The sequence below is a fragment of the Branchiostoma floridae genome, chromosome 17 (assembly GCF_000003815.2).
Source record: "Branchiostoma floridae strain S238N-H82 chromosome 17, Bfl_VNyyK, whole genome shotgun sequence".
NCBI classification, from domain to species: domain Eukaryota; kingdom Metazoa; phylum Chordata; class Leptocardii; order Amphioxiformes; family Branchiostomatidae; genus Branchiostoma; species Branchiostoma floridae.
The window spans coordinates 17,663,322-17,690,810 of NC_049995.1; the positions used below are offsets into that span (position 1 = coordinate 17,663,322).

General features: G+C 41.6%; 1 protein-coding gene and 1 long non-coding RNA gene across 2 annotated transcripts; both read right to left on the reverse strand.

Moving 5' to 3' along the window:
- Positions 1-445: 445 nt before the first annotated feature.
- On the reverse strand, positions 446-16,733 carry LOC118404807 (chitinase domain-containing protein 1-like). The gene is made up of 13 exons (XM_035804160.1): positions 16,637-16,733; positions 11,463-11,604; positions 10,641-10,796; positions 9,555-9,687; positions 9,283-9,330; positions 8,581-8,687; positions 7,016-7,077; positions 6,706-6,795; positions 4,362-4,463; positions 3,307-3,456; positions 2,666-2,743; positions 1,012-1,054; positions 446-624 (listed from the first exon to the last, which is right to left on the reverse strand). Exons 2-13 carry the CDS (start codon positions 11,592-11,594, stop codon positions 526-528), a joined length of 1,200 nt encoding a protein of 399 aa, XP_035660053.1. The 5' UTR covers positions 11,595-11,604; positions 16,637-16,733; the 3' UTR covers positions 446-525.
- Positions 16,734-17,579: 846 nt separating this feature from the next.
- LOC118404608 lies at positions 17,580-21,494 on the reverse strand. The gene is made up of 2 exons (XR_004829783.1): positions 21,266-21,494; positions 17,580-18,521 (listed from the first exon to the last, which is right to left on the reverse strand). It is a non-coding gene; the product is annotated as an uncharacterized LOC118404608 (long non-coding RNA).
- Between the last annotated feature and the right edge of the window lie 5,995 nt (positions 21,495-27,489).

Genomic DNA, 27,489 nt, shown 5'->3' on the forward strand with positions numbered 1-27,489 from the left:
AATACCATCAGTTTTTGACAGTAATGCAGCAAATTGTATGTCAGAATACAGGATTACATACAGTCACTGAAAATATCATTTTTCTTAAAAGAAAACATTGAGCTGTCATCTTGATAGCATTCATTGTCATGTATTTCCTGTACAAAAAACAACTTGATGGACCTCAGATGTTGACAAGAATCTAAAGTATTAGCAAAACAAACTACAACAGGTCATTTTCTCTTTTAGAAATTCAACTTGTAAGATCTAGGACGACCTGAACTAACAGATATCACAGCAAACAAGATAATTGTACAATATCTAGAAAGACACCAACAATTTAGAAAATTTAATAATAAAACTTAAAGCCAGTTTCATCCCAAATGTTTGCTAAATATATAAAGTGTAGCCATTCATTTGAAAGATAATGCTCTCTACCTTGTAATTAAAACTTAAAAACTTAAAATTAAGAGACATTTCAATTTTAAGTTGATATGAATTTTAAGACTTAAGTCTTAAGAAACCAGTGTCAAAGACATTGACCCATCAGAAGAGGTCGTAGAAGTAGTCGAGCCCCTGCCCCAGCTCCCAGACGGAGATGCCGGTCCCCAGTTCCTGGGCAAGGTCCAGACGCGCCTGGATGGACTAGATACAAACAGGAGAAGTTATTCACAATGTACAATAGTTTCAGTGAGCTTTACATGGGAACTAGCTTCTCATGTAGTTCCAACCTGAGATCAAGGTTCGCTTGGGGTCTCATTACTAGGTCCAGACGGGCCGGGATTGACTGGTACAATAACAGGAGATGCTACAAAACATGTAATAGACTTCATGAATATAAACATATAGGTCCAGTTCCTGGGCCAGGTCCAGATGGGCCTGGATGGACTGGTACAAATGATAAAATTAAAAGTGATTAGCTCACATTATAGATATAGGCACAGAATCCATAGCCAACATTCTGCAAATTTCTCAAGATCATATTTCAATATCTGTTATTTCCCTTGTTAAAGAAACTAAAAGTTGACCTACTTTGAGAGTTGGGTAGTACACAAGATGCTTTGTTGTTCCATCTCTGAAAAACAAATTAAAACAAAACAGCAAAAATTAAAGAATGTAGAAGAAATTATTTCTATGATTTGCTATTGATGATAATGTTATATAAGGGTCGTTTTCATTGAAATGTCGAAAATGGTATTTTTTTGGTCGAAAAATAAATCAGCTTTATTTTCACTGAAAATTACTTGGTTGTTTGGGAAAATTCCTCTTTTAACCATAGCCAAAAAATGGCAACTTATTATTTTCAGTCCCATTGGTAATGCATTACAGGGCATGTAACAAACGTTACCGTTAACGTTTGTTACAACAGTAGACTTTACCCTGTTTTCTTCAAAAGGACTTACCTTATTGACTACATCATTTAGGTATAAGTGGATGTCCCAAGGGACATTTGAAAAGTAGGCAGCTTTTTTACACCAGGTCAAATAGAAAGCTTAGACAGCATCGAACAATGGTAACGTTTGCTACAGTCATTTCTGTACAACATATTGTTAAGCAAGGTGGGATACAAATGACAGTCAACAACCCTTTCTTGTTTCTTTAGAAACCCAGAAAAACTGTACAGCGTCACAAAAACGGCCATTTCTAGTCTTATATGTGGATAACATAACCGTGGCAACCATCGTACTAGTGGTGGTAACGTTTGTTACAGAATCTGGCGACAGGCATAAACCACCTCACACAGCCTCCAAGATCAGTGACAGGAGCGATCTAACGTGATCGAACAGAGGGCCTGGTCAGCTGGTTTCACCTGCCGAACAATCATTCTAGGAACTGAATTGTTACATTTTTGGCTACTATTTGAATTCTTCGTTTCTTCTCAGGCGACAGCCATTTTTTAGGGCGTTAAATCCCACCCGTGGCTATAATAATCTTCTAACCCATCAACATATACGAATGTTGTTGTGCATCTTTTGTAAAACATTACAGGGGTTGTGGAAAAATGAAGGAACCAGTGATGTTGTCTATAATTTGCTCCATATCAGGGCGTAAAGTCAGGGGACAGCATTTCGACATTTAAATGAGAACGAGCCATAAAAGAATTTGAATGTCAATATTATTAACAATTTTTTCCCCAAGAAAATTATGAAGAATAAGGCAAATGTGGCAGTGGAAATCGGTAGTCATGTTAGCCCAAAAATGAAACAGCATATAGTACACTTTCTTGTATGTTCACGGTCACTGTGAAAATGTGATACATATGCAGGGCTCGAAATTCATTTTTGGGATTAGGTGCACTGGTGCCAAAAATTTTTGGGTGCACTAGTTAAGTTTAAGTAGAATGTAAAAAAAAACTAATAACAAAACTTAGTTACAAGCTATCAAATTCTGAAACAAGTAACATGACAGACATTCTTATTATCTTTCTAACACATAGATGTCAAGAATATGATGTATACTAGTATACTTGATATCTTTCCATACATAAACCTAAAAAAAATATTTGGGTGCACCCTGTGCACCAACTGAAAAAAATTGGGTGCACAGTTCCAAATTTGGGTGCACCTGGGTGCACATGCACCCAGTATTTCGAGCCCTGCATATGTCAAATCATTTCGAATATTTTACATGCCACAGATAACTAACTACAAATTAGACATGGCACAGAATTAAGTAGCAAACCCACTTGTACTCAAACATGTGCTCCCCTGTATCCTCCTCCCATTTTAACTTGGGCTTGTACTGTGTCAGCAGGTCTATGTATCTGGAACATAACAAACACAATGGGTGAAGAATCTACAGTTATGTAAGTGGTGTGCTGGAAACAAACAAAATTGACTATAATTTATAAAAATAATGAATGTAATTGAGTACTTCATGTAATTGATTCTGTCTACATCGGCTTAAATGATGCCATAAACAAAGAAATAAAAAGGTCACAGAAAGAGTGACTATGTTTCTTGTAGAATTAACAATTGTTTCCACCAAACATTTCAAATTCCAATCATAGCAAATTTAGAATTTCTTTAGTAATAGTTCAACACTTTCTTCACCTGAAATTTACATGATTTCCATCATTCTATACATGTAAAACCATAAAATGTTTTTGTGATATCCTACAATGTAAACAAGTCTAGTAAGACAAGAGCATTACATGTGCTATTAGTAGTATAGATATCTGAGAACTGTTTTTTTAACACCTACTGGTTGCCTATGATTGGTCAGGACTGTAACATAACACCTACTGGTTGCCTATGATTGGTCAGGACTGTAACATAACACCTACTGGTTGCCTATGATTGGTCAGGACTGTAACATAACACCTACTGGTTGCCTATGATTGGTCCACCACCACCGCCCGTGAAGTCATTGCCATAGAAGTTCAATCCGAGGAGAATCTTGTGCCTGTGTTCCCCTTCTGGGTCCAGTATCAATACACAGGCCTTTACCCAGTCCAGGGGAGCGTTGGGTCCAGGTCTGGGGATGGGAGGTAAAACATGCTGTTAACAGTAAAAGTGTTAATAGTAACCCTACAAGACAGTAGGATCTTGTGTCTGTGTGAGCCTACTGGGTCCAGTATTAACACACAGGCTTTCACCCAGTCCAGGGGTGCATTAGGTCCAGGTCTGGGTATGGGAGGCATGACATAGTGTTATTTACAACAAGTGTTAAGGTCCAGTATCAGCACACAAGTCTTTATTTTATTTTATTTATTTTATTTTATTCATTTGCCAATGATACAACTCATTACACGGATCTGCCTAGGCAGCTTTGGGCTGGTAGCGGCAGATCCACAGAGGTTTGTTATTTGGAGTTTCCGTCTCCTAGGAGGACTTCCGACCAAGGATGCAAGGGGTTCCTCCTACCCCTGACTCATGTGTCATGGCGGGTGCGTCATGCCCGAACATGCCCCTATGGCCTTTCACCACCACAAAGGCCTGTCACTGCCACTAGCCGCAGCTATGTACTCATTTACACCTGAGTTAGGTGAGGAAAGTCGTGTAAAGTGCCTTTCCCAAGGGCACAAGATCGGTGACACAGCAAGCGGATTTGAACCCGGGACCTCTCGGGCCTGGGACCAACGCGCTCCCGATCGTGCCACGCGGTCCCACAGTCTTCACCCAGTCCAAAGGTGAATTGGTCCAGGTCTGGGGATTGGAAATATACGTTAAACATAGTGTTAACGAGTGTTAAGATCCAGGAACAGAACACAACCCAGGGGAGCGAATTAGGACCAGGTCTGAGTTTGGGAGACATAACATAGTGTTAACCTGGTGTTAACCCTACAAGACATAGTGTTAATGTTAACCTTAACTGTTTAGACTACATTAGACAGAGAGAAGCTGATTTGAAAATTAAGTACGTAATGACTGTAAACCTACCTGTGGGGGTTGGAGAAGTCATATGTCATGAGACTGAAGCCGTGTACCCAGGGGGCCAACTTCTGCAAGTCTTCCTTGTTAAAGACGTCCTGACTACCGGGGCTGGGGAGGAAAAAAAACAACAACACTGGAAATTCTGCTTCAGTACCAAGGACAGTCAGCAGGAGGACAAATATCATATTTGACCTTCATCTTGTCAAGACCTTTACCCACATACCAAACATCATTACAATCCAGCAAACAAAAATAGTTTTAAAGTAACAAAACTAGAAGTTCTGCTGCAGTACCAAGGACAGATGTAAGTAGTAAAGAATGAGCTGTGCAAGTCCTTACCCCATGGCGGGTGGAGGAATGACTTAATCAGATGTAAGTAGTAAAGAATGAGCAGAGTAAGTCCTTACCCCATGGCGGGTGGAGGAATGACTTAATCAGATGTAAGTAGTAAAGAATGAGCTGTGTAAGTCCTTACCCCATGGCAGGTGGAGGAATGACTTAATCAGATGTAAGTAGTAAAGAATGAGCTGTGTAAGTCCATACCCCATGGCGGGTGGAGGAATGACTTAATCAGATATAAGTAGTAAAGAATGAGCTGTGTAAGTCCTTACCCCATGGCAGGAGGAGGGATGACTTAATCAGATGTAAGTAGTAAGGAATGAGCTGTGTAAGCCCTTACCCCATGGCGGGTGGAGGGATGACTTCATCAGATGTAAGTAGTAAAGAATGAGCTGTGTAAGTCCTTACCCCATGGCGGGCGGAGGGATGACTTAATCAGATGTAAGTAGTAAAGAATGAGCTGTGTAAGTCCTTACCCCATGGTGGGTGGAGGAATGACTTAATCAGATGTAAGTAGTAAAGAATGAGCTGTGCAAGTCCTTACCCCATGGTGGGTGGAGGAATGACTTAATCAGATGTAAGTAGTAAAGAATGAGCTGTGTAAGTCCTTACCCCATGGTGGGTGGAGGAATGACTTAATCAGATGTAAGTAGTAAAGAATGAGCTGTGTAAGTCCTTACCCCATGGCAGGTGGAGAATTGACTTAATCAGATGTAAGTAGTAAAGAATGAGCTGTGTAAGTCTTTACCCCATGGCGGGCGGAGGAATGACTTAATCAGATGTAAGTAGTAAAGAATGAGCTGTGCAAGTCCTTACCCCATGGCAGGTGGAGGAATGACTTAATCAGATGTAAGTAGTAAAGAATGAGCTGTGTAAGTCCTTACCCCATGGTACTGAGGAGGGATGACTTAATCAGATGTAAGTAGTAAAGAATGAGCTGTGTAAGTCCTTACCCCATGGCAGGTGGAGGGATGACAGTGAGTAGTATAGAATGAGCTATGTAAGTCCTTACCCCATGGCGGGAGGAGGGATGACTTACTCAGATGTAAGTAGTAAAGAATGAGCTGTGTAAGTCCTTACCCCATGGCGGGTGGAGGAATGACTTAATCAGATATAAGTAGTAAAGAATGAGCTGTGCAAGTCCTTACCCCATGGCGGGTGGAGGAATGACTTAATCAGATGTAAGTAGTAAAGAATGAGCTGTATAAGAGGAATGACTTAATCAGATGTAAGTAGTAAAGAATGAGCTGTGTAAGTCCTTACCCCATGGCGGCAGGAGGAATGACTGAATCAGATGTAAGTAGTAAAGAATGAGCTGGATAAGTCCTTACCCCATGGCAGGTGGAGGAATGACTTAATCAGATGTAAGTAGTAAAGAATGAGCTGTGTAAGTCCTTATCCCATGGCGGCAGGAGGAATGACTTAATCAGATGTAAGTAGTAAAGAATGAGCTGTGTAAGTCCTTACCCCATGGCAGGTGGAGGAATGACTTAATCAGATGTAAGTAGTAAAGAATGAGCTGTGTAAGTCCTTACCCCATGGCGGGTGGAGGAATGACTTAATCAGATGTAAGTAGTAAAGAATGAGCTGTGTAAGTCCTTACTCCATGGCAGGTGGAGGAATGACTTAATCAGATGTAAGTAGTAAAGAATGAGCTGTTTAAGTCCTTACCCCATGGCAGGTGGAGGAATGACTTAATCAGATGTAAGTAGTAAAGAATGAGCTGTGTAAGTCCTTACCCCATGGCGGGTGGAGGGATGACTTAATCAGACATAAGTAGTAAAGAATGAGCTGTGTAAGTCCTTACCCCATGGCAGGTGGAGGGATGACTTAATCAGATGTAAGTAGTAAAGAATGAGCTGTGTAAGTCCTTACCCCATGGCAGGAGGAGAGATGACTTAATCAGATGTAAGTAGTAAAGAATGAGCTGTGTAAGTCCTTACCCCATGGTGGGTGGAGGGATGACTTAATCAGATATAAGTAGTAAAGAATGAGCTGGATAAGTCCTTACCCCATGGCGGGCGGAGGAATGACAGCGATCAGGATCAGGTTGTGCTCAGTGAAGGTTTGTCCCATGTGGGTGATCACGTGAGTAAGGTCCCTGCAGGAAAGAAACACAACTTTAGTCGATTCAATATCATCGTTGGTGACCTGGAGACCAAACGTGAGATTCTGCATGCATTTGGATTGAACAGATGTTTTTTTCTTAGTTTATCATTCTAAGAATTAAGGTCATCAATTGTACTGTTCAGTATAGACTAGTAGTGCTTGAAAGTTTGTTTGTTTTTTCTCATAGTTAAAAACAACAACTCTGAGGTTACCTTTTCTTTGTTCTGCCCAGTTGATTCCACAGCTCCAGAACGATGCCATCAAATTTACGCAACTGAAAAGAGACAAGTACAGTACAGATTTGAAACACATTGTATAGCACTACACCAACTACAAAATCATCATCATCTCAGCTGCGTTGCCCAAATCCATCCTCTCTATCCAGATCATAGCAATACTATAAAATCATACCATACTACAGACTGATCATGATGAGGCAAAACTGCAAATGTCTCAGAGACACAGACAAGGCCTTGCAAAGTGTTAAGGGTTCAATACAGTGGCTCAAGATATACATTTAAAACGTGTTGACTCTTAAAATGCTGAATTTGCGCTTTTGTTTGACAATGGGAATTATGCCAACCCTCATCCTGCTAACTTTTGAGACTTTGAGACTTTATTAGAAAATCCATTAGTGACGTAGCCTGGGTACCATCCGGATAGTAGTTCGCTCCTATGTTCACTTCTGCTATCCGTCTGGAGACGTGCGCATTCAAACCGTTTGGTGGTGACGCCAGTTGATGAGCGAATCAAGGAATGGGTTCTAGAGCACTCGTTCGATGACAACAGGCCGGCGCCCACATGCGCAAGCAAGGGGACGTGGGACTTTTCCGGTGTTGGAACACCGGTTCGAACGATCACATGAACCCATTCCATAATTCGCTCCTATGTGGGGACCAATCAGCGTCTGCGTCCAAAATTTGGACGATTCCAGACGTTGAGATGGTCCGCGTTCCCAGACGGAAACACAGAGAAGCGACTGTATATAGTGTATAATGAATGTCAGAGCTAGAAGCGACTGTATATAGTATATAATGAACGTCGGAGCGAACTACTTTCCGGATGGTACCCAGGCTATTAGTGACGTGCCCTAGGGCACACCACTAATCTTCCTGGACTTCATACATAGATAACATACATGTACATATGATGGTCAATATTTACAACATCAATTAAAAACAGTCATAGTATACTATATAAAATTACATAATACGCAAGTCATGGAACTGCCCAGATCATTTTTCCAGGCTGGAGACCAGGTCACAGAGACCAGTTTTGAAAGACCTTAATGATTGGGCGGACTGTAGTGCTATAGGTAGCCGATTCCACATTGATGTTGCTCTATACCTGAAAGTTCTTTTTAAGGAGTTTGTCCTAGGTTTCTCTAACTTGAAATTACTACCTGAAGCAAAGCGAGTACTGTAATTGTGCTGTTTCTTTTAAGGTAGTTGGTTATGGTTTGTTTGTTTGTTTGTTTGTTTGTTTGTTTATTTATTCGCACACAAGTATTACATTAAAACACAAAACGAAAACAATGGATAAAACAGGTGCAGGAGGAGGGAAAAAGCTTGTGAAGCTTATACTTAGCCCTCCTCCTTTAAACTAAACAAAATTGATTATGATATATAATAATAAAGTAAAGTAATACATAGAATAAGAATGATACAATAAGGATAAACAAGTAATTAATGGTATGAATTAACGATGAATGATAAAGTAACGTAATATGTAGATATGGTTATGGAGTTTATCAGCATGGAGAAGGTTAAAAGCTCACGTAACAGAACTTGACGACAGTCTCAATCATGTCTTCCACAGCATCCTCACTGGAGAACAGGTAGTGGTAGTCATGGACCGACCAGCCGTCAAACAACAGCCGGGGTACTGTGGGGCATAGGTCAGTGGTCAGAGGTTAGGGGAGAACAGGTAGTGGTAGTCATGGACCGACCAGCCATCAAATAATAGGGGGGATACTGTGGGGGCAGAGGTTAGAGGAGAACAGGTAATGGTAGTCATGGACCGACCAGCCGTCAAATAATAGCCGGGGTACTGTGGGGACAGAGGTCAGAGGTTAGGGGTCATAGACTGACAAGGTCAGAGGTTAGAAGTCCTGAACAGGTCAGGGGTCATAGATACTTAACAATCAGAGAGCAGTCATTAAATCACAGAGGAACAGAACTTAGAGGTGATGAACAGGCGAGGGGTCATGTGACTTGCCATCAAATAATAGATGAAAGATAGGTCAGAGGTCATGAAAAGGTCAAGAGTCATAAGCTGGTCATATAAAAAAGTACATAGTAATGGGGATTGTAGTTTAGGGGTTAGCTAGTACATAATGTTATACAAGGTTAGTACGGGTAAACTTCATAAATACCTGAACGGCTCATGTCTTTCCAGTACTAACATGTATGCAGGTGGTATTTTGAGCTAAGTTAACTAGTGGTACGAATTTAGTAAACAACTTTTTCTTTATTCTCACCCATTTTGACAGTTCTCCCTGAGACCTTCTTGACATCATTTATCCAGCCTGGAAAACAAAATGTAATATATTCAGCTTATTCATGTTCGTGACTTAAGAGTTCTCACAAAAATCTGCAAACATTCAACCACCCCCATCTTAACATTGGCATTTGTTCTTGTGCAATCAATTTTCAAAATGAGATTTACAAAATAGGTTACAGACATTATGATAGCATAAAAGAGCAAAACAAAGACAAACAGTTTAATAAAGATAAATAGAAGAAAGCCGACCTTGGTCGATGTCGTGAGCTCCTTCAACCTGGAAAATCTTAGCCGAGACTCTCCTCAGCTGCAGCCAGACTGGAGAAATCAGGCTGAATTTTCCTCCGAATATCTTAACAACGTCGTAACCATGGTTATTCCACTGTAAATTTGGGAAAACAACAAACATTTGTTTTCTCAATTTTATATTTTATAGTGTATCAAGATGAGGAGCAATCATTTTGGAAAAACATAACATGTGTGCTAATATGCAGATTTTTTTTTAAACTCTTTCATGACAATTCTACCTAACATTGGACCATTATTGGCATGACACATGTATGTAGATATTGTATATAGTTGCAGAAAAACAAAGATTATATTTTAGAGGTTGCTAAATTTTTACTTCAATCTTGAATTTTTTTTAAGGTTGACACTCAACATGTTAATCTCTATTGTATGCATGCCCACTACAGTCTGGAGAGTGCTTTGCAAAGTTAAGGCATCCTCAGACCACATATCATGTTTCAAATCCCTGCAGGATGTCGTCTAAGGTTACAGGATGCCCCACTTGTCATACACTTCACGACAGACAGGTGGCGCTCTTGACTGGCTTACAAGCCTGACTTTATTTTTTTGATTTGTACAACAGCCCCCTCACAAAAAAAACTGTAATGGTTACATCTTATCAATACACTCAGATAAAAAAAAAGGAAACTGGCAGATCTCTTGTTCAACTCCTTTATGTTATACCTGGGCCATGATCATGCCATGGATAATGTGTTTCCATAATGTACTGCAGCTATTAACAGTAACTTAATGTGAACAACAGAAGACCAAACGACACAAACTTCAAAACCTCTTACTCAGCACAAAACCAAAATAATGAGACAAATTCCTCCAGGGAGCAAGTGTGACCTACATTCCACCATTGCATACCAGAGATACATCTGGAACAGATTTAGGGGGGGGGGGACTTGCATACCCAGCATACTGTGGAGTACTAGCATTCTTGGAAAAATGTCTGTGCAATTCCTAGAATTTTTGCAGACTGAATACAATATATACCATTTGACGACTCCCCTGAGGCGTCGTCAATAATTAGACTGTACTTACAGGTGTGACATAGCCCAGCACAGTGCCAGGGAAGTTCTTGTTCTCCAGGGATGAGATGGAGTAGCGCGTGTGTTCTGTCAAGATGTCTTTAGTTTTGGGTTTCTCTGTCACAAGCTTCCTTTCAAGGACTGTCTCATCCGTGGGGAGGGGGGTGGCCTGGAAAAGAATTTAATTTACAGTCAATGATTGATGACTACACTGTACTGTTTATTTTTTTCTGGAACGATTGATGTCAACTTTTACAATTCTGCCAGGTGCCCATTGCCAGAGTGTTATGGAGACTTTCTAAAGACTGGCTTGAACACCTGGATATTTGAGGTGTGCATTATACCTCAGGGACTGCTGAATTGCTGCATAATAAAAAGATTAATATATTACAATTTTCTTTAATTTTGCACTCTTAGGCTCCCTGGCAGAATCAATTAAAAAAATGAATAAGTGTCAATTAGCTTTTTTTTTGCATTTTGAGGTAACAACAAAACATCATGTTCTTGATATATCGGATTAGTAATTTCAACAATAATTTTCTTGGCTAGCATTTGTATTAATTTTCTATTAGAAAGATATACAAACAGCAAATCTGTGATATCCTTCAGCAAAAGAAGATCTTCCAAAACATTTTTAAGGAGAAGGTTGTCTGTGTAACACAAACTCCACTGTCCAGGGCTGTAACTGGCCCCTTCTGCGGGCTGCTATAAGCGAGATTTAATCAGGCTAAAGAAAAAGGCATTCCAGAAGAACTTGTAATTAATATTTTTCTACAATTAAGTCTTTTCTACTGTGTTTTAAAAGAATGGTTCTCTATTACCAAACTTGACTCACCCCATTTTTCTTCTTCTCTTTCTTCTTGTCCTTCTTTTTGCCCTTTGACCTTGGCTGGATGGTTCCATCTGCTCCAGTCAGCAGCAGGAGTGCCAGCGCTAGAAGGAACAGCCGCCACACAACCAGCCTCATCTCTGCAACACTGTACATTTCAGGGGGAGAACAACTAATGTTATACATGGTGTACAAACTACATCAGTTAGCAGCAGGAGGGCCAGCGCTAGAAGGAACAGCCGCCACACAGCCAGCCTCATCTCTGGAACACTGTAGATGTCGGGGGAGAAGAACTAATGTCATACATGGTGTACAAACTGGGTGAATCTACAGCAGCAGGAGTGCCAGCGCTAACAGGAACAGCTGCCACACATCCGCCATCATCTCTGCAACACTGTCGGGCGATAGAAAAACTAAACCTGAAAATCCTGGATGGACATCAAGGTGTCTGTATCTGTACCTGTATCTATATAGCCGGTATAACCGCCCTTCGGCATAACACACCAGCTTCGCAGGCACGCGGTGCGGCAGCAGCTGGTTATATTACACTGTACGATCTGTCACACCTAACTTCTGCACATCTATCTGCCAAGGTGTGCAGTCTAACTAGGGTTAACCCGCTGAACAGAGCCGCATGGAAGCTTCAACCAGGTGTGAAGACTTAAGCCGACTGCTGCCGTACCCTGTGTCAGGCGTGCGGATCCCAGCAGCAGTATAACCATATACTGAATACTTGACTACAGTACTACTACTACTAACTACTACTATACTAAACACGATCTACAAGCTGATTTCTAAACTTTGTGGACGTACATGTACTATATGATGTACTGAACAGCCTAATATTTGTATTTTCAGTAAAATTATATTAATAATAAGTTTTATTGCAAATTCTTGCCCGTGGGCTAATTGCAGGTAACATAAAAGATTCAAACTAGTCTAATCTAGTCTAAAACTAGTGAAAGCTAACTCTAGATCCTGGGTTATATTACTGCTAAGTATCTAAAGCCAGAAAAGAACAAGAAGGAGTCATGGCTTCAAGTTACAAAGCTATAAGAGGGCCCCCATGGGGGGGTCCCGACAACGCTCTACGCTAAATTCTGGTGGCCGGCTACGTATTACGCTGAATTCAGGAAGCCTCTCTACGCTAAATTCGAAAGCTTCCCCACACATTATGTAGAAGTCATCACCGAGCGACTGAGCGTTTGTGTCAAAGATGGTATTTATGATACATAGAAGTAACAAAAGTTGAGTTAAAAGTAAGATTTCTAAAGCGGGGGTGCAATATTGCTCTACGCAAAAGGGCATGCAGGCCCCCGAAAAATGTGTGTGGGCAGTGGTAGCAGTGCACTGGCATGGTTTCTTACTTGGGACCATCAAAACAGATCGGGAGGTACAATTGTGTTAATAATTAATAGCACCTACGGGGTCAACTGGAGGACGCAAGTCAGGCCATACCTGAGAAAATATTACGAAAGAACGTATAAAGAAAAGTGGAGTATTGAGGTAATTTGAAACTTTATATCCATACAAACAAGGAGGTTATTGATAAAATAACCCTGACAAATGTGCAGCACATTTCGCAATCCCAGTGTCACAATCGTTAGTCGCTGAAAGATTTGACTCCGTCCATTACTATATAGTATAGACTATGACGAAGTGGAAATTATAGTGGTGGGAAATAGCTATGAGGGTCTGCATGCTCTTTTCCGTAAGGCATAGGCAGCCTATTTTTATTTCCCGTAACTCGTAGGGAAAACCAATTCTTATCTAGTACATAATTCGTAGCGAGGCGACCAAATTTAGCATAATTGCCTTCCTTGATTTAGCGTAATATGTAGGGGGTTCTTCTGAATTCGGCGTAAATCGTTGTCGGGACCCCCCAAGCAGACCCTCAGCTATTTGTGCAGAAAGTGAGAGCGCATTCCAACCGTGCTGACTGTGCGATCGGCGTGTTTGAACGGATGTTATTTGCTGCGGAGCTCCTCCCCAGTCAACAACCCAGACTACTGAGGATTCTACAGGAAGTCAAGGACTGGGGAGTGATCTAGCTGGTCCTTCTGTCCTTAAACCCCCTTTACAAATCAAGAATTTAGCTCGGCGCCGAGTTTGTCAGCGAGCTCCTAAATTACAAAGGAGGCATGACCCCTGATTTCTATTGAACAAATGGGCAGAGTTTCGATCGTCGGCATCAGGGGTCATACCTCCCTCGTAATTTAGAGCTTGCTGACAACTCGGCCGAGCTAAATTCTCGACTTGTAAAGGGGACTTTAAGCTGTCTTAGGCTGATGTCAAATTTCCAAACCGGGGCTCTGTCAGGCTGTTTGAGGAAACGAAAAATAGTAAATGTATACGGACCGTTCCTACCTGCTACTAGTACCTGCCAAGATATGGATCGTTCCATGCCATCGTTGTTACAAGTAATGACACAGTTTCTTCATCGTAAAAATATACGCAATGGCCACAACCTCTCCCTTTACTAGTACGTCTTTTGTAGTTTGGTGTCTTTTGTATCATACTTTTTGTCTTGTTGTCCGTAATAGCACATCTATCTTCCACTTAAGGTGGTAACGTGCGATGTACCTTTTTGGGGTTCGAGGTTGGATTTGCCACTGCCGATCAAACCTTGCGATGCGCTGCATGCTCCCAAATCCGTCGGATTCCGTACGATTTCGTACGGAGGTGGTACTTACCACTTACGAATCCCAAAAGATTGCCCACGTTTTGGCACGTAGACACCACACAGTTGCACGTACGGCTAGGATTTTATAATAGGGAGTCCAAACTTATTGGTGAGTCGCGGTGTGACTATTGTAGGGGGGTCTGAGGGCATCCACCTTCCATGGTGCAGAGTTTTTGATGATTTTAAGTTAAAAAAAGTGCATTCTTAGGTATCCCAAGAGGCAAAAATACTGTTCATGAGGTCACAGTAGAACACTGTGACCACAAATCACCTGGTAGCATTCCTGGTCAATCAGAATTTCATGCTTGTCGGACGATTTTCTCTGTAGTGTAAGGGCGTCCAGGGGCATCAAATTTCTTGTTATTCTAAGAAAAGTGCGTCCAGATGACGTGTTGATGCATGCCTGGCTAAAAGCCTGCTTAACCTGCTGCCCGGAGAGACATTTGGCTCAGCCACGTCCATCAGTTAATTACCTTTACATAACATGATGGGCTCGACCGAAAATTCTGTTTACAAAGACCTGTATGTAATCACATTCCATCCGTACATATGGTGACACCAATCTGTCAATGGTATAGCTAAGGGCACAACCCCCGCACGTGTTATTTGTCCGTACGTCTTCTTGGGAGGCCACTTCCGCCACGTGCACATTTTGTCTGAAAATGCGAGAAGGCATGGCAAGAGCAGGGAGGGTGTAAGTCTCAACGCACGTCACTCGCACGGTTGCGCAAGGTGTAATTATGTGGCCTGCACGCCACGCCTGGGAATGAGCAGTTGCGTGCCATCGTTTGTTGCGCAAGTGGTTAGTGCGATCTCTGTGCGATTGCCACGTTACCGTATGCAGGCCGTACTTACACGTGCTGCTGACGTATGGAAATCCTTACTCACTCGCATTGGCTGCACGGCGCACACGCGTTGCCTAACATCCCGCCCAAAAGCAGAGAAAGTTTTGTGTACACGTAAAGTGCTACGGCACTGTGCGTGCTCCCAAATCCGTTGGATTCCGTACGATTTCGTACGGAGGTAGTACTTACCACTTACGGATCCCAAAAGATTGCCCACATTTTGGCACGATTAAGCTATACGCACAATTCATCCATCGTGTTTTATGGTAAATTCCAGGGAGCTACAACGCATTACGTAAAAATAAAAGAGTCAATTACGCTCTATGCAAAATGCACCAATTACGCTCTACGAGTCTACGTCGAATTAAGTGAATTCCGTCTACGCTCTACGTAAAAATAAAACGGCCGATTACACTCTATGCAAAAGGGCATGCAAGCCCCCCTATAAGCCCAGAATTGGGGTGCATAAGAATTCGCTTTTCCCTAGAACTATTGCAGAGTAGGTTTATGAACGTTAGACATCCAGGTAAGCAATATTCAAATACAATTCAATCTCTACAACTGGATAAAAACGGATATTTATTTCCGGACATATGGTTTCCTTACTCACTCGCATTGCAACACAAAGGACAATAGTTTTTCCTATGGTGTTGTCTGACCATAGGAAGTATGCTAACTTGATTTGCATTTGTGTAACCTTTTGCATACGATCATAACGATTTAGTGGTTAAACCAGTTTTTCTAGTTAGCTGTACTGGTATTGAATTGTTCTGACTAGTTCATTCTTTCAAAGCTGAAGAAGAGTGATGGATGTCACTCGAAACGTCCGGAAATAAATATCCGTTTTTAACCAGTTGTAGAGATTAAATTGTATTTGAATATTGGAGAGCAGAAGTCGTTGCCACCAAGCAATGTAAGTTAGTCTGGAGCATCCTCATTTGAAGAAGAGAAGGCACGAGAAGGTTTGCCAAGCAGGACCAAAAATCCCAAACACACATATGCAAAGTACAGTGGAAGCCGCTTGATTGCACACCCAATTTGCCAGCAAATTCCGTGCAATTATCCGGCGTGTGCGATCATACGAAGTTACCCAGATGGACCGCACCGCCACGGGATTTGGGGATTCCGTGCATTTGACCGAAGTGTGCGTTTATCCGACATGCAATTAACTGGCTAAATTCACTGTACCAGAGTGCTAGCACCAGTGAGGACAGCAAACTAAGAAGTACCAAGCAGTAAAAGCCCAAGAGACCATGTCTAGTGGTGAAGTAAACGTTAAACAAGGACAACAACAACAAAAACAACATTAGATAAATTAAACAATGCTTACAGCTAGTTGCGAAGGTTAGGAGATACTTACGTAATGTAACCAGCTGCTGCCGTACCGCGTACCTGCGAAGCTCCCGGCTATACAGATACCGATACAGAACGAACTATTAAACCGTTATATATTGTTGCTAGGGGGAGGGGGGCGTTCCCCACTTCCGGGTCTGAGGCCAAATCCGGGATACATAAAGGGCTCTCCAAAACCCAAGCAGGCGTGTCAAGGCCTCTCTTCGTTTCAGAACCGTCCCACATCCTTTTCCGTGAACTCCTAACCGCTGAGAGTGGCTCTAGAGGGGAAGAAAGGAGAACAATATGGAGATACAGACCTGTGGGGCCCGGAACGCTGCTGCTGCAAGCCGCCATGTTGGCACTTCCCAAGATGCACCGGGCCGGCCGAAACTATTCGAATGTTCAACGTCACGAAGGTTCTTTATGTTAGTGTCTATCAGACTTGTAAATTGCCTCTGTGAAGGAAAAACCTCAGGTTTGCAATAGAAAACAAACCTGTATTGGCTTTGCTTCCGTACATGTACATGGGCGCCGCCATTTTGTTTCCCAAGGCTGTGGTGTATGATGTAACGTTATGTGGTGTCGTGGTTTTGATGTGTTAAAGTTTGACGTGGAAGGTTATGAGCGTGTTGTTGTTGTCTTGTTGGAAACTAGGTAACGGCAGTCACAACGATGAAGTTTTAAGTTTTGTGTGTTCGCACGATATCTTATTTAAAGATCCTTCTGATAGGTTTGTCATGAATGGTGCTATGTGGGCCATGCTAAAACAACAGGGCACCGTTGTAGTGAAATGTAACGTGACCTCCATTGCAATTGGCGATTCATTTACCCTATTCAAACTCTAACATAAACATGGGTGCATATTTCAATGAAATATTGTAATAATGGAAATGACTTTGACTTCCACATCTGAAAAATCTATGTGTTAGTCATTCTTGAAAAATCATTCACACATTGCCACAAGTATGAAACTCGTGTCATTTTCCACCTGGAAGTTAACGTTACAATTGAACTGATTCAGAATAACTTTTGCCAAAACAGATAAACTTCCAAGTTTTCCTTCTATCTGGTTCTTTTCACCAAAATAAGAAGAACTGCGTCCGAATCAATACTAGTGCTATCAGGGCGTCATATGAAGACGACCTTCACAGAAAAAATTTCTACAGATTATATTCAGATTACATCAGAAATAATTCGCTGTCTTTTTGCTTGATACGTAGACGTGTATTCTAAAAAAAATGGAGAAATAATACGTGTATGTTTTTTGCGGTGCATTCCTTTTATTGTATTTCTTGCATGCATAACCTCTGAATATCAAAATGTGCCATGCATACACATAGAGACGTGTCGCAATCATTTACGACAACTTTTAACAACTAAGTACTGGACCGTTATCAAGATCGTACAAAGACATTCATGGTTTTCTACGTCGCTTGTTTCAAAGTTTGGATTTTTTTTATCTGTAAGCTGGATTGTAACCACAAAACTACTGATATCATTGGATGGCACATCAGCACCATGGCAACCAAGCACCATGGCAAACAAGCACCATGGCAACCAAGCACCATGGCAACCATGAAATATTCAGGAGTTTTTATCACAAGTAAAACATATCCGCTATACAGTACAAATGAAACATGGTCTTCTAGGCGCAAAAAAAGGTAATTTATGAATGACATCATTCTATCTAAATATTACAAACTTTCCCCGGGAAAAGGGCATACACTAAATAAACTGTTGCATTTTGGACGGAATATAAACGCCTGATTTCATAAAACTTTTGGAGTATACAAGATGCAAAGACTTATACAAATGAATTTTACCTCAAGTTATATTGCCCTTTCTTTCTCATCTAAATCTGACAGGATTCAGTTTTCTATAATCCTTAAAAAATATGACTAATGTAGACTATTGAATATAAATACACTATTTTCCCCTCTTCTTTGCACATCATTCAATATAAAACTGCAGTCCTTGATATTTTACATCAACCCGTCACCAGTTCTCTTTTTTCCCTCTTAGTAAATTCCCATCATCTTGAGGTCCTTGACGACACCGCAGTTCACTTAGTTGTTTTGCAATTGGTGGCGTAGATGTTGAGTTTCAGATGAAAGTCGCAAGATGCCGTTGTGACCATAGCAGAAGGTGACGACAAGGAAGAATTGTTGGAAATTCATCCGGAGGGCTGTGAACCTACTGGATCTGTAAAAAGAAGAATTTAGATATAATAAAAACACGTAAACCTAGTAGAAGCTCTTTAAACAATTTAGTTACGTCTTTTCCTAGAAATAATAAGCAAAGTATTACAGCATGAGTTTGGCGGGTCATACTAAATTAAAAGGCACTTTTACTCAACCTGTTTTTTTTTCACCGGCATACATAAGCTGTTCAATACTCAAGTGTATGGAATTTCCGATAATGTTCACCCTCAAGAAGCCTGGATTTCCAGACTAGGCCGCCAAGAGCAAAGAGGTTACGGTATATCCTTGCTAAGAGAAAAATACAATACACAACTTCATCAATTATGCATGTTGTAGTATGAACAATACACAGCCCTTTGTACAATCATCTGGCCCTGTCACAACCCTTTGGCTGATATTCGTCATTCTGCGAAAGTTATTTTTAGATAGCCCAATGATAAGAATGCTCACAATACAAGCTGTTCAAAGACAACATGCTTAGTTTAGAATTTCCCTTTTCAGTAAGCCAATCTTTTGAAGTAGACTCCACTGTGGCAAGAAGCTAGTACGTGGCTTTTTTTGTTGCCATTCAAGAATAAAGTTGTCGGACTTGTCAATTATGTGTCTCACGGACCAAACTATGGCTTCCTGATCTGACAAACAGAGCGTGTCTAATTCAATAGGAAAAAAGCTTAAGAAACGTATTGTATAAAAAAATGAAGCTTTAAGTTCTAACGCAGTTGTATTGTTTGTCTTGTATGTGTACCTGGATTTCTAGTCTTTACCAATAAGCCTAAGAAAAGCTGCAGTTAATTGTACAAAAATAATAGGAATCCGCACAGGAACATACACAGATAAAAATAGGGGTGTAGTAAAGGTGGTATCTCACTGCACTTGGGGCACCGGTGCGGCACTGCAGGGTTCGAAGGATTACTCAACGAATAATGTGACATAAAGAAAAAAGTTCTTATATATACGTTTTGTGTATTTCTATACGTTTTGTGTATTTTGTTGTCTTCTAAGTCATACTTTTAAGTATTACACAATATCTAAATTATTAAAAAAAATGGCGAAAACAACACAGCAGTGCCGCAGTGAACGAACCCCGCAGTGTCACACCCGTGACCAAAGTGCAGTGAAATACCACCTTAATCTTGGGTAAATCAAGTTTTTTTCAGTACTTAAGCGAAGTTCTTTTACAGACGTCATCTTGAGTACGTCACAACTACACAAGGTTTAAATGAATGTTTCAGATGTATTCAGTTTGCCCTATGTTCAGGCACTTAAGCTACAGAAGTATTGGGCAGAGTAATTTGTTTGGGTATTTCAGCAGATTTTTTTACAGCCATCATTCAACTATACGAGTCTGAAAGGAATACCAGAGGTTCGTTTACTCATGGCGTTCTGTTCAGCATGGCATTCCGTGCGTTCTTCTGTTACCATGTATTAAGGGTGTCAAAGAAAAATGCTGGAAACTACAAGTGAAAAGGCTTCAGCATTAATTTGTTATCGTTTTGTTTGTGTGATTTCAAGATGTCACGGTTGGAACACTGATCTAACATAGGTTACGGCCTTCTTTATTGTTATCATGTGTTATTGGTGAAAACTACAAGTGAAAAGGTTTCAGTATTTGCTATCATTTTATCATGTATCGCTCGATGTACGATGTCAAAATGTCACGGTTGAAACTCTAATCTAGACTTCATCCTTCTTTGTTGACGTTCTGCTAGGTAGGATTAGGGTAATCGCCTTTTATGGTGTTTTTAGGTTTGACTTGAGTGGTGGGTGTGACGACAGTGGTAGTTACGTCATATTGTAGCTACGGTTAGTCTGGGTGCGTTCCTTTTGGGTTCACCGGGCATATTTACTCACTCACGGCATAGTTTGTCTCCCATGTAAAATATTTCAGAAATACATGCGCGCGTGCACACGTACAGAGACACACATACGTGAACACACGCACACACACACACAAACACACACACACAGACACTCACACACAATCAAACAAACAAACACACACACACACGAACACACACAGGTGCACACATCGCAACAGACGGCTTATCGTTTTCTGCAAAATAAAACTCTCGGCAAAATGACAACACCAGGGAGTTTAGTAGAATGTTTGCCCTGATACGATTCCGACACTTATGATCATTGATTCCAACTTAACGGCTTACAACAGCTTTAGCGTAAAGGATATAGCAACAAATCGATGGGTATCAAATGATTAGTTATTAGTTATTACTGGTGCCTGTAGTACGTTCTTTCAAAAATTATTGAAAAAGAAAGGGGAAAACAAAGGCTTCAAATCCAAACAAAACGTTGACAGGGAAAACATGGCGGAGTGCACACATACATGACACATCAAAAACACGGGGGACATTTCGCTGATTGGTTTGTAAGATTACAAAGCAATTACACACAGATGTATGCAAATCACATTGATTTAGACCTTAAGGCACGTACTATTATTACACATGTACACCTTAACAGCTTTTGTAAGTCACCGGTAGTCTCTGAAGTACCAGGCACCATAGGTCGTTGGGAAAACCGTAGAAATGGCACAAATAGGAGTACAGCCGCCGGCTAGGGAACAGCTTGCGACCTACGTAGTGAGGAAACGATTGTTCTAGCCGGCTGACTCCCCTAGTGTACTATGACTCTATTTGATTTGTCCAATTTCTACAATTAGACCACCGATCTACGAAGTCATCGGCCACATGTTGAAAGTGCAAACACAAAGCAAGAAGAACCACTCACGATCTTGATTAGAACGAAGTACGTTGCTATCGCCAACATCCCAAGCGTGACCAGAGTGATCTGGACGATCTTCCCGACTTCTTCACAAGTCACCTCCGTGGAGTCGGCGGGCGGTTGTGCCGGAGTCGGGGGGTTGTCGGGCCCGCTGTCGGGGAGAGGTTTGTTGATCTCGTACTTTCTAGACGCCATGTTGCTGCAGTGCCTGGCCTTGGTGAGGTGTGTTAGCCTCGGTCGCAGGCTTTCGGCGGGGCTTTTTGTTTATTCTACGCCTTGTTTGGTGTTATGGATTGTTGTCGATATGATGATAAACACACAGAGCTGTTCACATTACTTTCCACTTGCTCTAAAGACTTTGCTACTCTCTGTCCGATAGATAAATTCAAGTACATTCTGGGAGGCGATAATCCACATTGTGTACAAGTAGGCAAATATATCCACGATTATTTATACCGTAGAACCAATAGTGTAAATGGCATGCTAGACCCTTTATGTTGATGTATCCATACCTATAGATATCCATATATATGTGTTTAGTTGTACTGTAAGTAGTTGTTATACATGTAGACCTTACGAAAGTCGCTGTACTTTTGTCGTGTCAATAAAGATTGTATTGGTATTCAGACATACACAGCGCGTGTCCGTCTCGTAGGCAGCCGGACGTTGCTTAATGAAACAATTATAATTAATCTATTTATTAATTGCAGCAGTCTGTAATTGATGGATCTATGTGTTTTTATTTTTCATTTTTCTGCCTTCACCAGTGTGCAGACATACATGATGGTAGCACAGCGTGTATCCGTGTTATAAACGGACGTTGTCATTAATCAATTAATCAATTATGATTGATCTACTTATTATTTGCGACAGGCTATGTCATATTACTGATTGATAGATATATATTCAACATATCCGAGCGTATCATCATAACTTTATTGGAAGCACAAACATGTATAAAATTTGTGAAAATGGGCAAAAGAAGGAAAATTGGGTCACCTATATCCGTTGTTGTTAGAACTATGGTATCAGAAGATATCAAGTGAGCGGACGGTAGTTTCAAATTAAAACATTTTCACTAGTATGCAAAAAGTTGAAATGTTGTAGTTTAAACCGCCTTTTGAATTGATATATGTAAATACTCCGTCAAAACAACGGATATAGGTTACCCCGCGAATAAAGAACAACTACTGTTGTGAGTTTGAAGAAGAGACAGTACCAAAGCCCCCGCCCGGAGCCTGTGTTCCCGGCTAACAATAACATGTGTACACATCTTCAACGGATATAGGTTACCCCGCGGATAATTAAAGGTGAATTAGTGATAGTTTGAAGAAAATGCAGTACCAAAGCCCCCGCCCGGAGCCTGTGTTCCCAGCTAACACTAACATGTGTACACATCTTCACGCAGAATGCTTGTCTAGCGGGGTCACTTGGAGTGAAAAGGTGACGCCCACAAAGTAACCTTACTGGTGTAGACACAGTACTTATCTCCTAATACCCGCAGCATGACTGCGTGGGTAAAGCTAATACCCCCCTCACATTAGGCGAAAATCAATCGGACGTCGAGTCTGCGAGCTCTAAATTACGAGGAGGCATGACCCTGACGGGAAGGTGATAACTCTGCCATTTCTTCGTCGGCAGCAGGGTCATGCCTCCTCGTAATTTAGAGCTCGCAGACTCGTCGTCCAATCGATTTTCGCCTAATGTGAGAGGGGTATAAGGGCACAACCCACCGTACGTGCAAATACGTGCTGTCTACGTGCCAAAACGTGGGTAATCTTTTGTGATCCGTAAGTAGTAAGTATCGCCTCCGTACGAACTTGTAGGGAATACGACGGATTTTGGAGCACGCAGCCCTTAGCTTAAAGGCACAACCCACCGTACGTGCAAATACGTGCTGTCGACGTGCCAAAACGTGGGCAATCTTTTGGGATCCGTAAGTGGTAAGTACCGCCTCCGTACGAACTCGTAGGGAATCCGACGGATTTTGGAGCACGCAGCCCTTAGTTTAAGGGCACAACCCGCCGTATGTGCAATTTGTCCGTACGTTATTTTGGGGGAGGCCACGTCCGCCACGTAATTCTGAAAACGTTCAGGCTGTACAGCTAGGGCAGGCGCCTCGCCCGTACTGGCACGTACGGGGGGCGAATCCTCAGCCCGATGCCGATGGCACACAAAGTTTTGCTTGCACGTAAAGTTCTACCAAAAGCTCCTTGGTTCAACGGCGTGTCTGCGTGCTCCAAAATCTGTCGGATTCCCTCAGAGGTCGTACGGAGGCGGTACTCACCACTTACGGATCGCAGAAGATTGCCCACGTTTTGGCACGTAGACAGCACGTTGCACGTACGGCGGGTTGTACCCTTAGCTTTACCTGTGTGGACCAAGTACTTATCTCTTAATACAGGTGGCGGGACTGCATGGGGCAACAGTTGTGTAACAAAGTAGCTAAGGGATGTCTTAATAACCAGTGGTTGTCGTGGCAGGTTTACGTGTAGTTATAGATATCTTATTATGTATGTACTATGTATCTATTTTCATTACAAATATTGAGTGTGGCCCCTTGAAATTGATTGACTTCAATGCAAGGGAGCCCTTATACACAAACACAACAAATCAAGATACAAGAAACCCATTACTAAGATAGGGTTGTTATAGACGTATAATTTATGTTTTGTGATTTTGTAATCTGTATCGATATAGTCCATATAACCGCCCTTCGGCGTTACACACCAGCTTTAAGATAACATCAACTCTCATAATCCCTCCGGTCCGGGCGCTATATACTATGTACCGCCACATAAAAAAAAATTGTTACATAGGCCTTCTCAAGATTGTCTTGCACACCTAAATACCTAAATACTCAGGTTTACTGAAGCTACATTATATTGGCACATATCCTTAAATTACTTAGAATTATTAGACTAGATATAGAAGAGTTCTTTTACACAACCAATTTTTACTCAATTTGCTTACGTTTCTATGTCTCTCCAACACCTTCCTCAAAGCTTCTGACTGGAGTTCTGCTTCTCGCCGCTATATGTAGCCGATGTAGGTGGCGCTTTTGCAACGAGAACACAATCCAAAACTTGGCTCAGTTTGTATCCCATGTCAGTTGGGATTTGTGTCCTAGCATAACAATGTATATACGATATATATATATGATAAGTATTTAATTCCAGCTCAAAAAAGAACAAGAAACAGTCATGCCTTCAAATACCAGAGTTACCAACCTAGGATTGATGTGTTCAAAAATTCGTACTTTCCCAGAATTATTGTAGAGTGGAACTTATTATCACCAAGTACAGTAGGGGCATCTTCTCCTGGTAGTTTTAAAGAACACTTGCAGATAGGTGTGCAAAAGCTAGATGTGACGGGTCGTTTGGTGTAATATAACCAGCTGCTGCCGCGCCGCGTGCCTGCGAAGCAGTTGTGTTACGCCGAACGGCGGTTTTACCGGCTATATAGATACAGATACAGAAGCTGGTGTGTTACGCGGAAGGGCGGTTATACCGGCTATATAGATACAGATACAGAAGCTGGTGTGTTACGCTGAAGGGTGGTTATACCGGCTATATAGATACAGATACAGAAGCTGGTGTTTTACGCCGAAGGGCGGTTATACCGGCTATATAGATACAGATACAGAAGCTGGTGTTTTACGCCGAAGGGCGGTTATACCGGCTATATAGATACAGATACAGAAGCTGGTGTTTTACGCCGAAGGGCGGTTATACCGGCTATATAGATACAGATACAGAAGCTGGTGTTTTACGCCGAAGGGCGGTTATACCGGCTATATAGATACAGATACAGAAGCTGGTGTTTTACGCCGAAGGGCGGTTATATCGGCTATATAGATACAGATACAGAAGCTGGTGTTTTACGCCGAAGGGCGGTTATACCGGCTATATAGATACAGATACGTTTATTGCAAGTTCATGCCCGAGGGCTAATTGCAGGTACAAACAACATGTATAAGGAAAGTACAAAGGTGCTAAGAACTACATTCTATGACTATGTTGTGCTACTTAAGTGTACATTATGCTAGTTTTGTTGGTTTTGGCTAACAAAGGTCTAGCATAACAAAGTACCGCTCTGTTTATCCACCCTTACCAGCTCTGACCTGTTACATAATGTAACCCAACACCACAGGGTGTCTGCTACATTACTAGTAACCATGGTGACAGCTAGTCTCTACCAGACTCCGGATCGCTGGAAAATCGTAGAAATGGAACAAATAGAGAGGAATATAACCGGCCAGGGAACACTTCCGAACAGCTCGCGACGATCGCGTGCTGTTCCCTGGCCGGTTATATTCCTCTGGCCGGCTTACTCCTCTATTTGTTCCATTTCTACGATTTTTGCAGCGATCCGGAGTCTGGTAGAGACTAGGTGACAGCCGTCTTGACCAGGTCATTGACCTTATATTATTTGTTTGAATCATTAGAAGAAGACGAATTCTACCAAAACAACTAATTTGTTTCACTTCCATAATGAAAAAAAAAAAATTGCTTCACGTATGTTATAGCGGGTAAGCGTGATCGTGAAAATTTCTGTTTTGAATCGCCCACAAATTATAACCGGCTTTGGTTTGGTGTAGTGATTTGATACAGATCCCCATTAGTGACTGATATGATACGCTTTTGTATCATGAAATTGTTATTGTGACCCCTCTGAACTTTAAGAGTGTAAAAGTGCGGATGAGACTAAGCCAAGACCTTTTCGATGTGACCGGAAAAAGCGTTACACAAGGACAGAGTAGAAAGCTCAAATCGCCGGACTAAATGTCACAGCAAAAAAGCATAACAAGATTCAAGTAGTGGAGATTCATCGCCATCTTTCTTAGTTATGCTTTTTACACACACACACACACACACATACACACACACGCATACACATACACACGCGGCGGAAAAAGACACACACACACAGACACACATACACACACACACACGCGCACGCACATGCACACAGACACACACACACACACACACACACACACACACACACACACACATACACGCAAACACACATACACATACACACGCGCATATACACGCACACACACGCGCGAGCGCACACACACACACACACACATACAAATACACGCGCGCACACACACACACGTGCGCGCACACATACACACGTGCGCAGACACACGTGCGCGCGCGCACACACACAACTCACTCACTCACGCACACATAGCCACACACAAGCACACATGAATTTTATCCTTGTATGCCTTTGTGTTGTAATAGAGATTACCAATTTGTACTATGATTACAACCAACACAAATGCGAACCAATGAGCGCACACACACACAAGAAAACACATTCTCCACTGTATGCTTGACAAAATCTATAAAGTCTACAAACACTAATGACCATTTCCTGACAAATCAGGTCAATCCCATCACTAAAACGAGTGGATAATCTTCTATCTATCATCAGCCACGTCTGGGGACACCTGCACACGTCACGGTTACCTAGCAACGGTCAGTAGGGACTTCGCGTCCATGCGGATGACATTCCGCTGACGTATTTTCGCCGGAAGGTCAGCTTTTGACAGAAGGACACGTCGTGAGATGAGATTTCTGCAGAACGAAGGGTCACTGATAATTCATAGCGATTCAAATCTATAAGGTTAATGACCCGTGTTTTTTTTTTCTCTTAGAAAAGTAAGATGGCAAAATTTTTAAAATAAGCCCAACACACTCATCGAAAATAATTAGACTGCTTCCGTCAGGTGTGCTCGGTAGAGTAAGTCAATATGGTCTTAAGATGTACGAAAAGAAAGTACGAGTATTAAGTTAAAGGACTTTGAACTCATTGAGTACAAGTGTTGGAAAAGTTCAAAATTTTCTATTACCTATTTTTTCTTGTTTTAAACCTAATAGCTTCACAGTCTTTATCTTCGTTAAAACAGCGGTATTGTTTTTGTCTTCTTTCTCTATTTGCTTTGATGTGTGCATGTTTGCTAAAGCTGGCCTAGGTCAAAATTATGGCCGGCCGTGTGGCATGCACACGAAAATGCACAATCATCAACTTTGAGTACGTTTTCGCTGATTGCAAGCTGAACAGGTGGCGTCTTAATCTTCGCTTTGTCGACGTTAAGGTTGTATCTCACTGCACTTGGGGCGCCGGTGCGGCACTGCGGGGTTCGAAGATCACTCAACGAATTTCAGACATAAAGAAACAAGTTTTCTTACGTTTTGTGTATTTTGTTGTCT

Coding starts and splice junctions, on each gene's coding strand:
- LOC118404807 (XM_035804160.1), bottom strand. CDS start 11,594: ATGAGGCTGGTTGTGTGGCGGCTGTTCCTTCTAGCGCTGGCACTCCTG. Junction 8,688..9,282: donor AGGGAGAACTGTCAAAATGG/GTGAGAATAAAG, acceptor TATGCCCCACAG/TACCCCGGCTGTTGTTTGAC. Junction 7,078..8,580: donor CTGTCGTCAAGTTCTGTTAC/GTGAGCTTTTAA, acceptor GTCTCTTTTCAG/TTGCGTAAATTTGATGGCAT.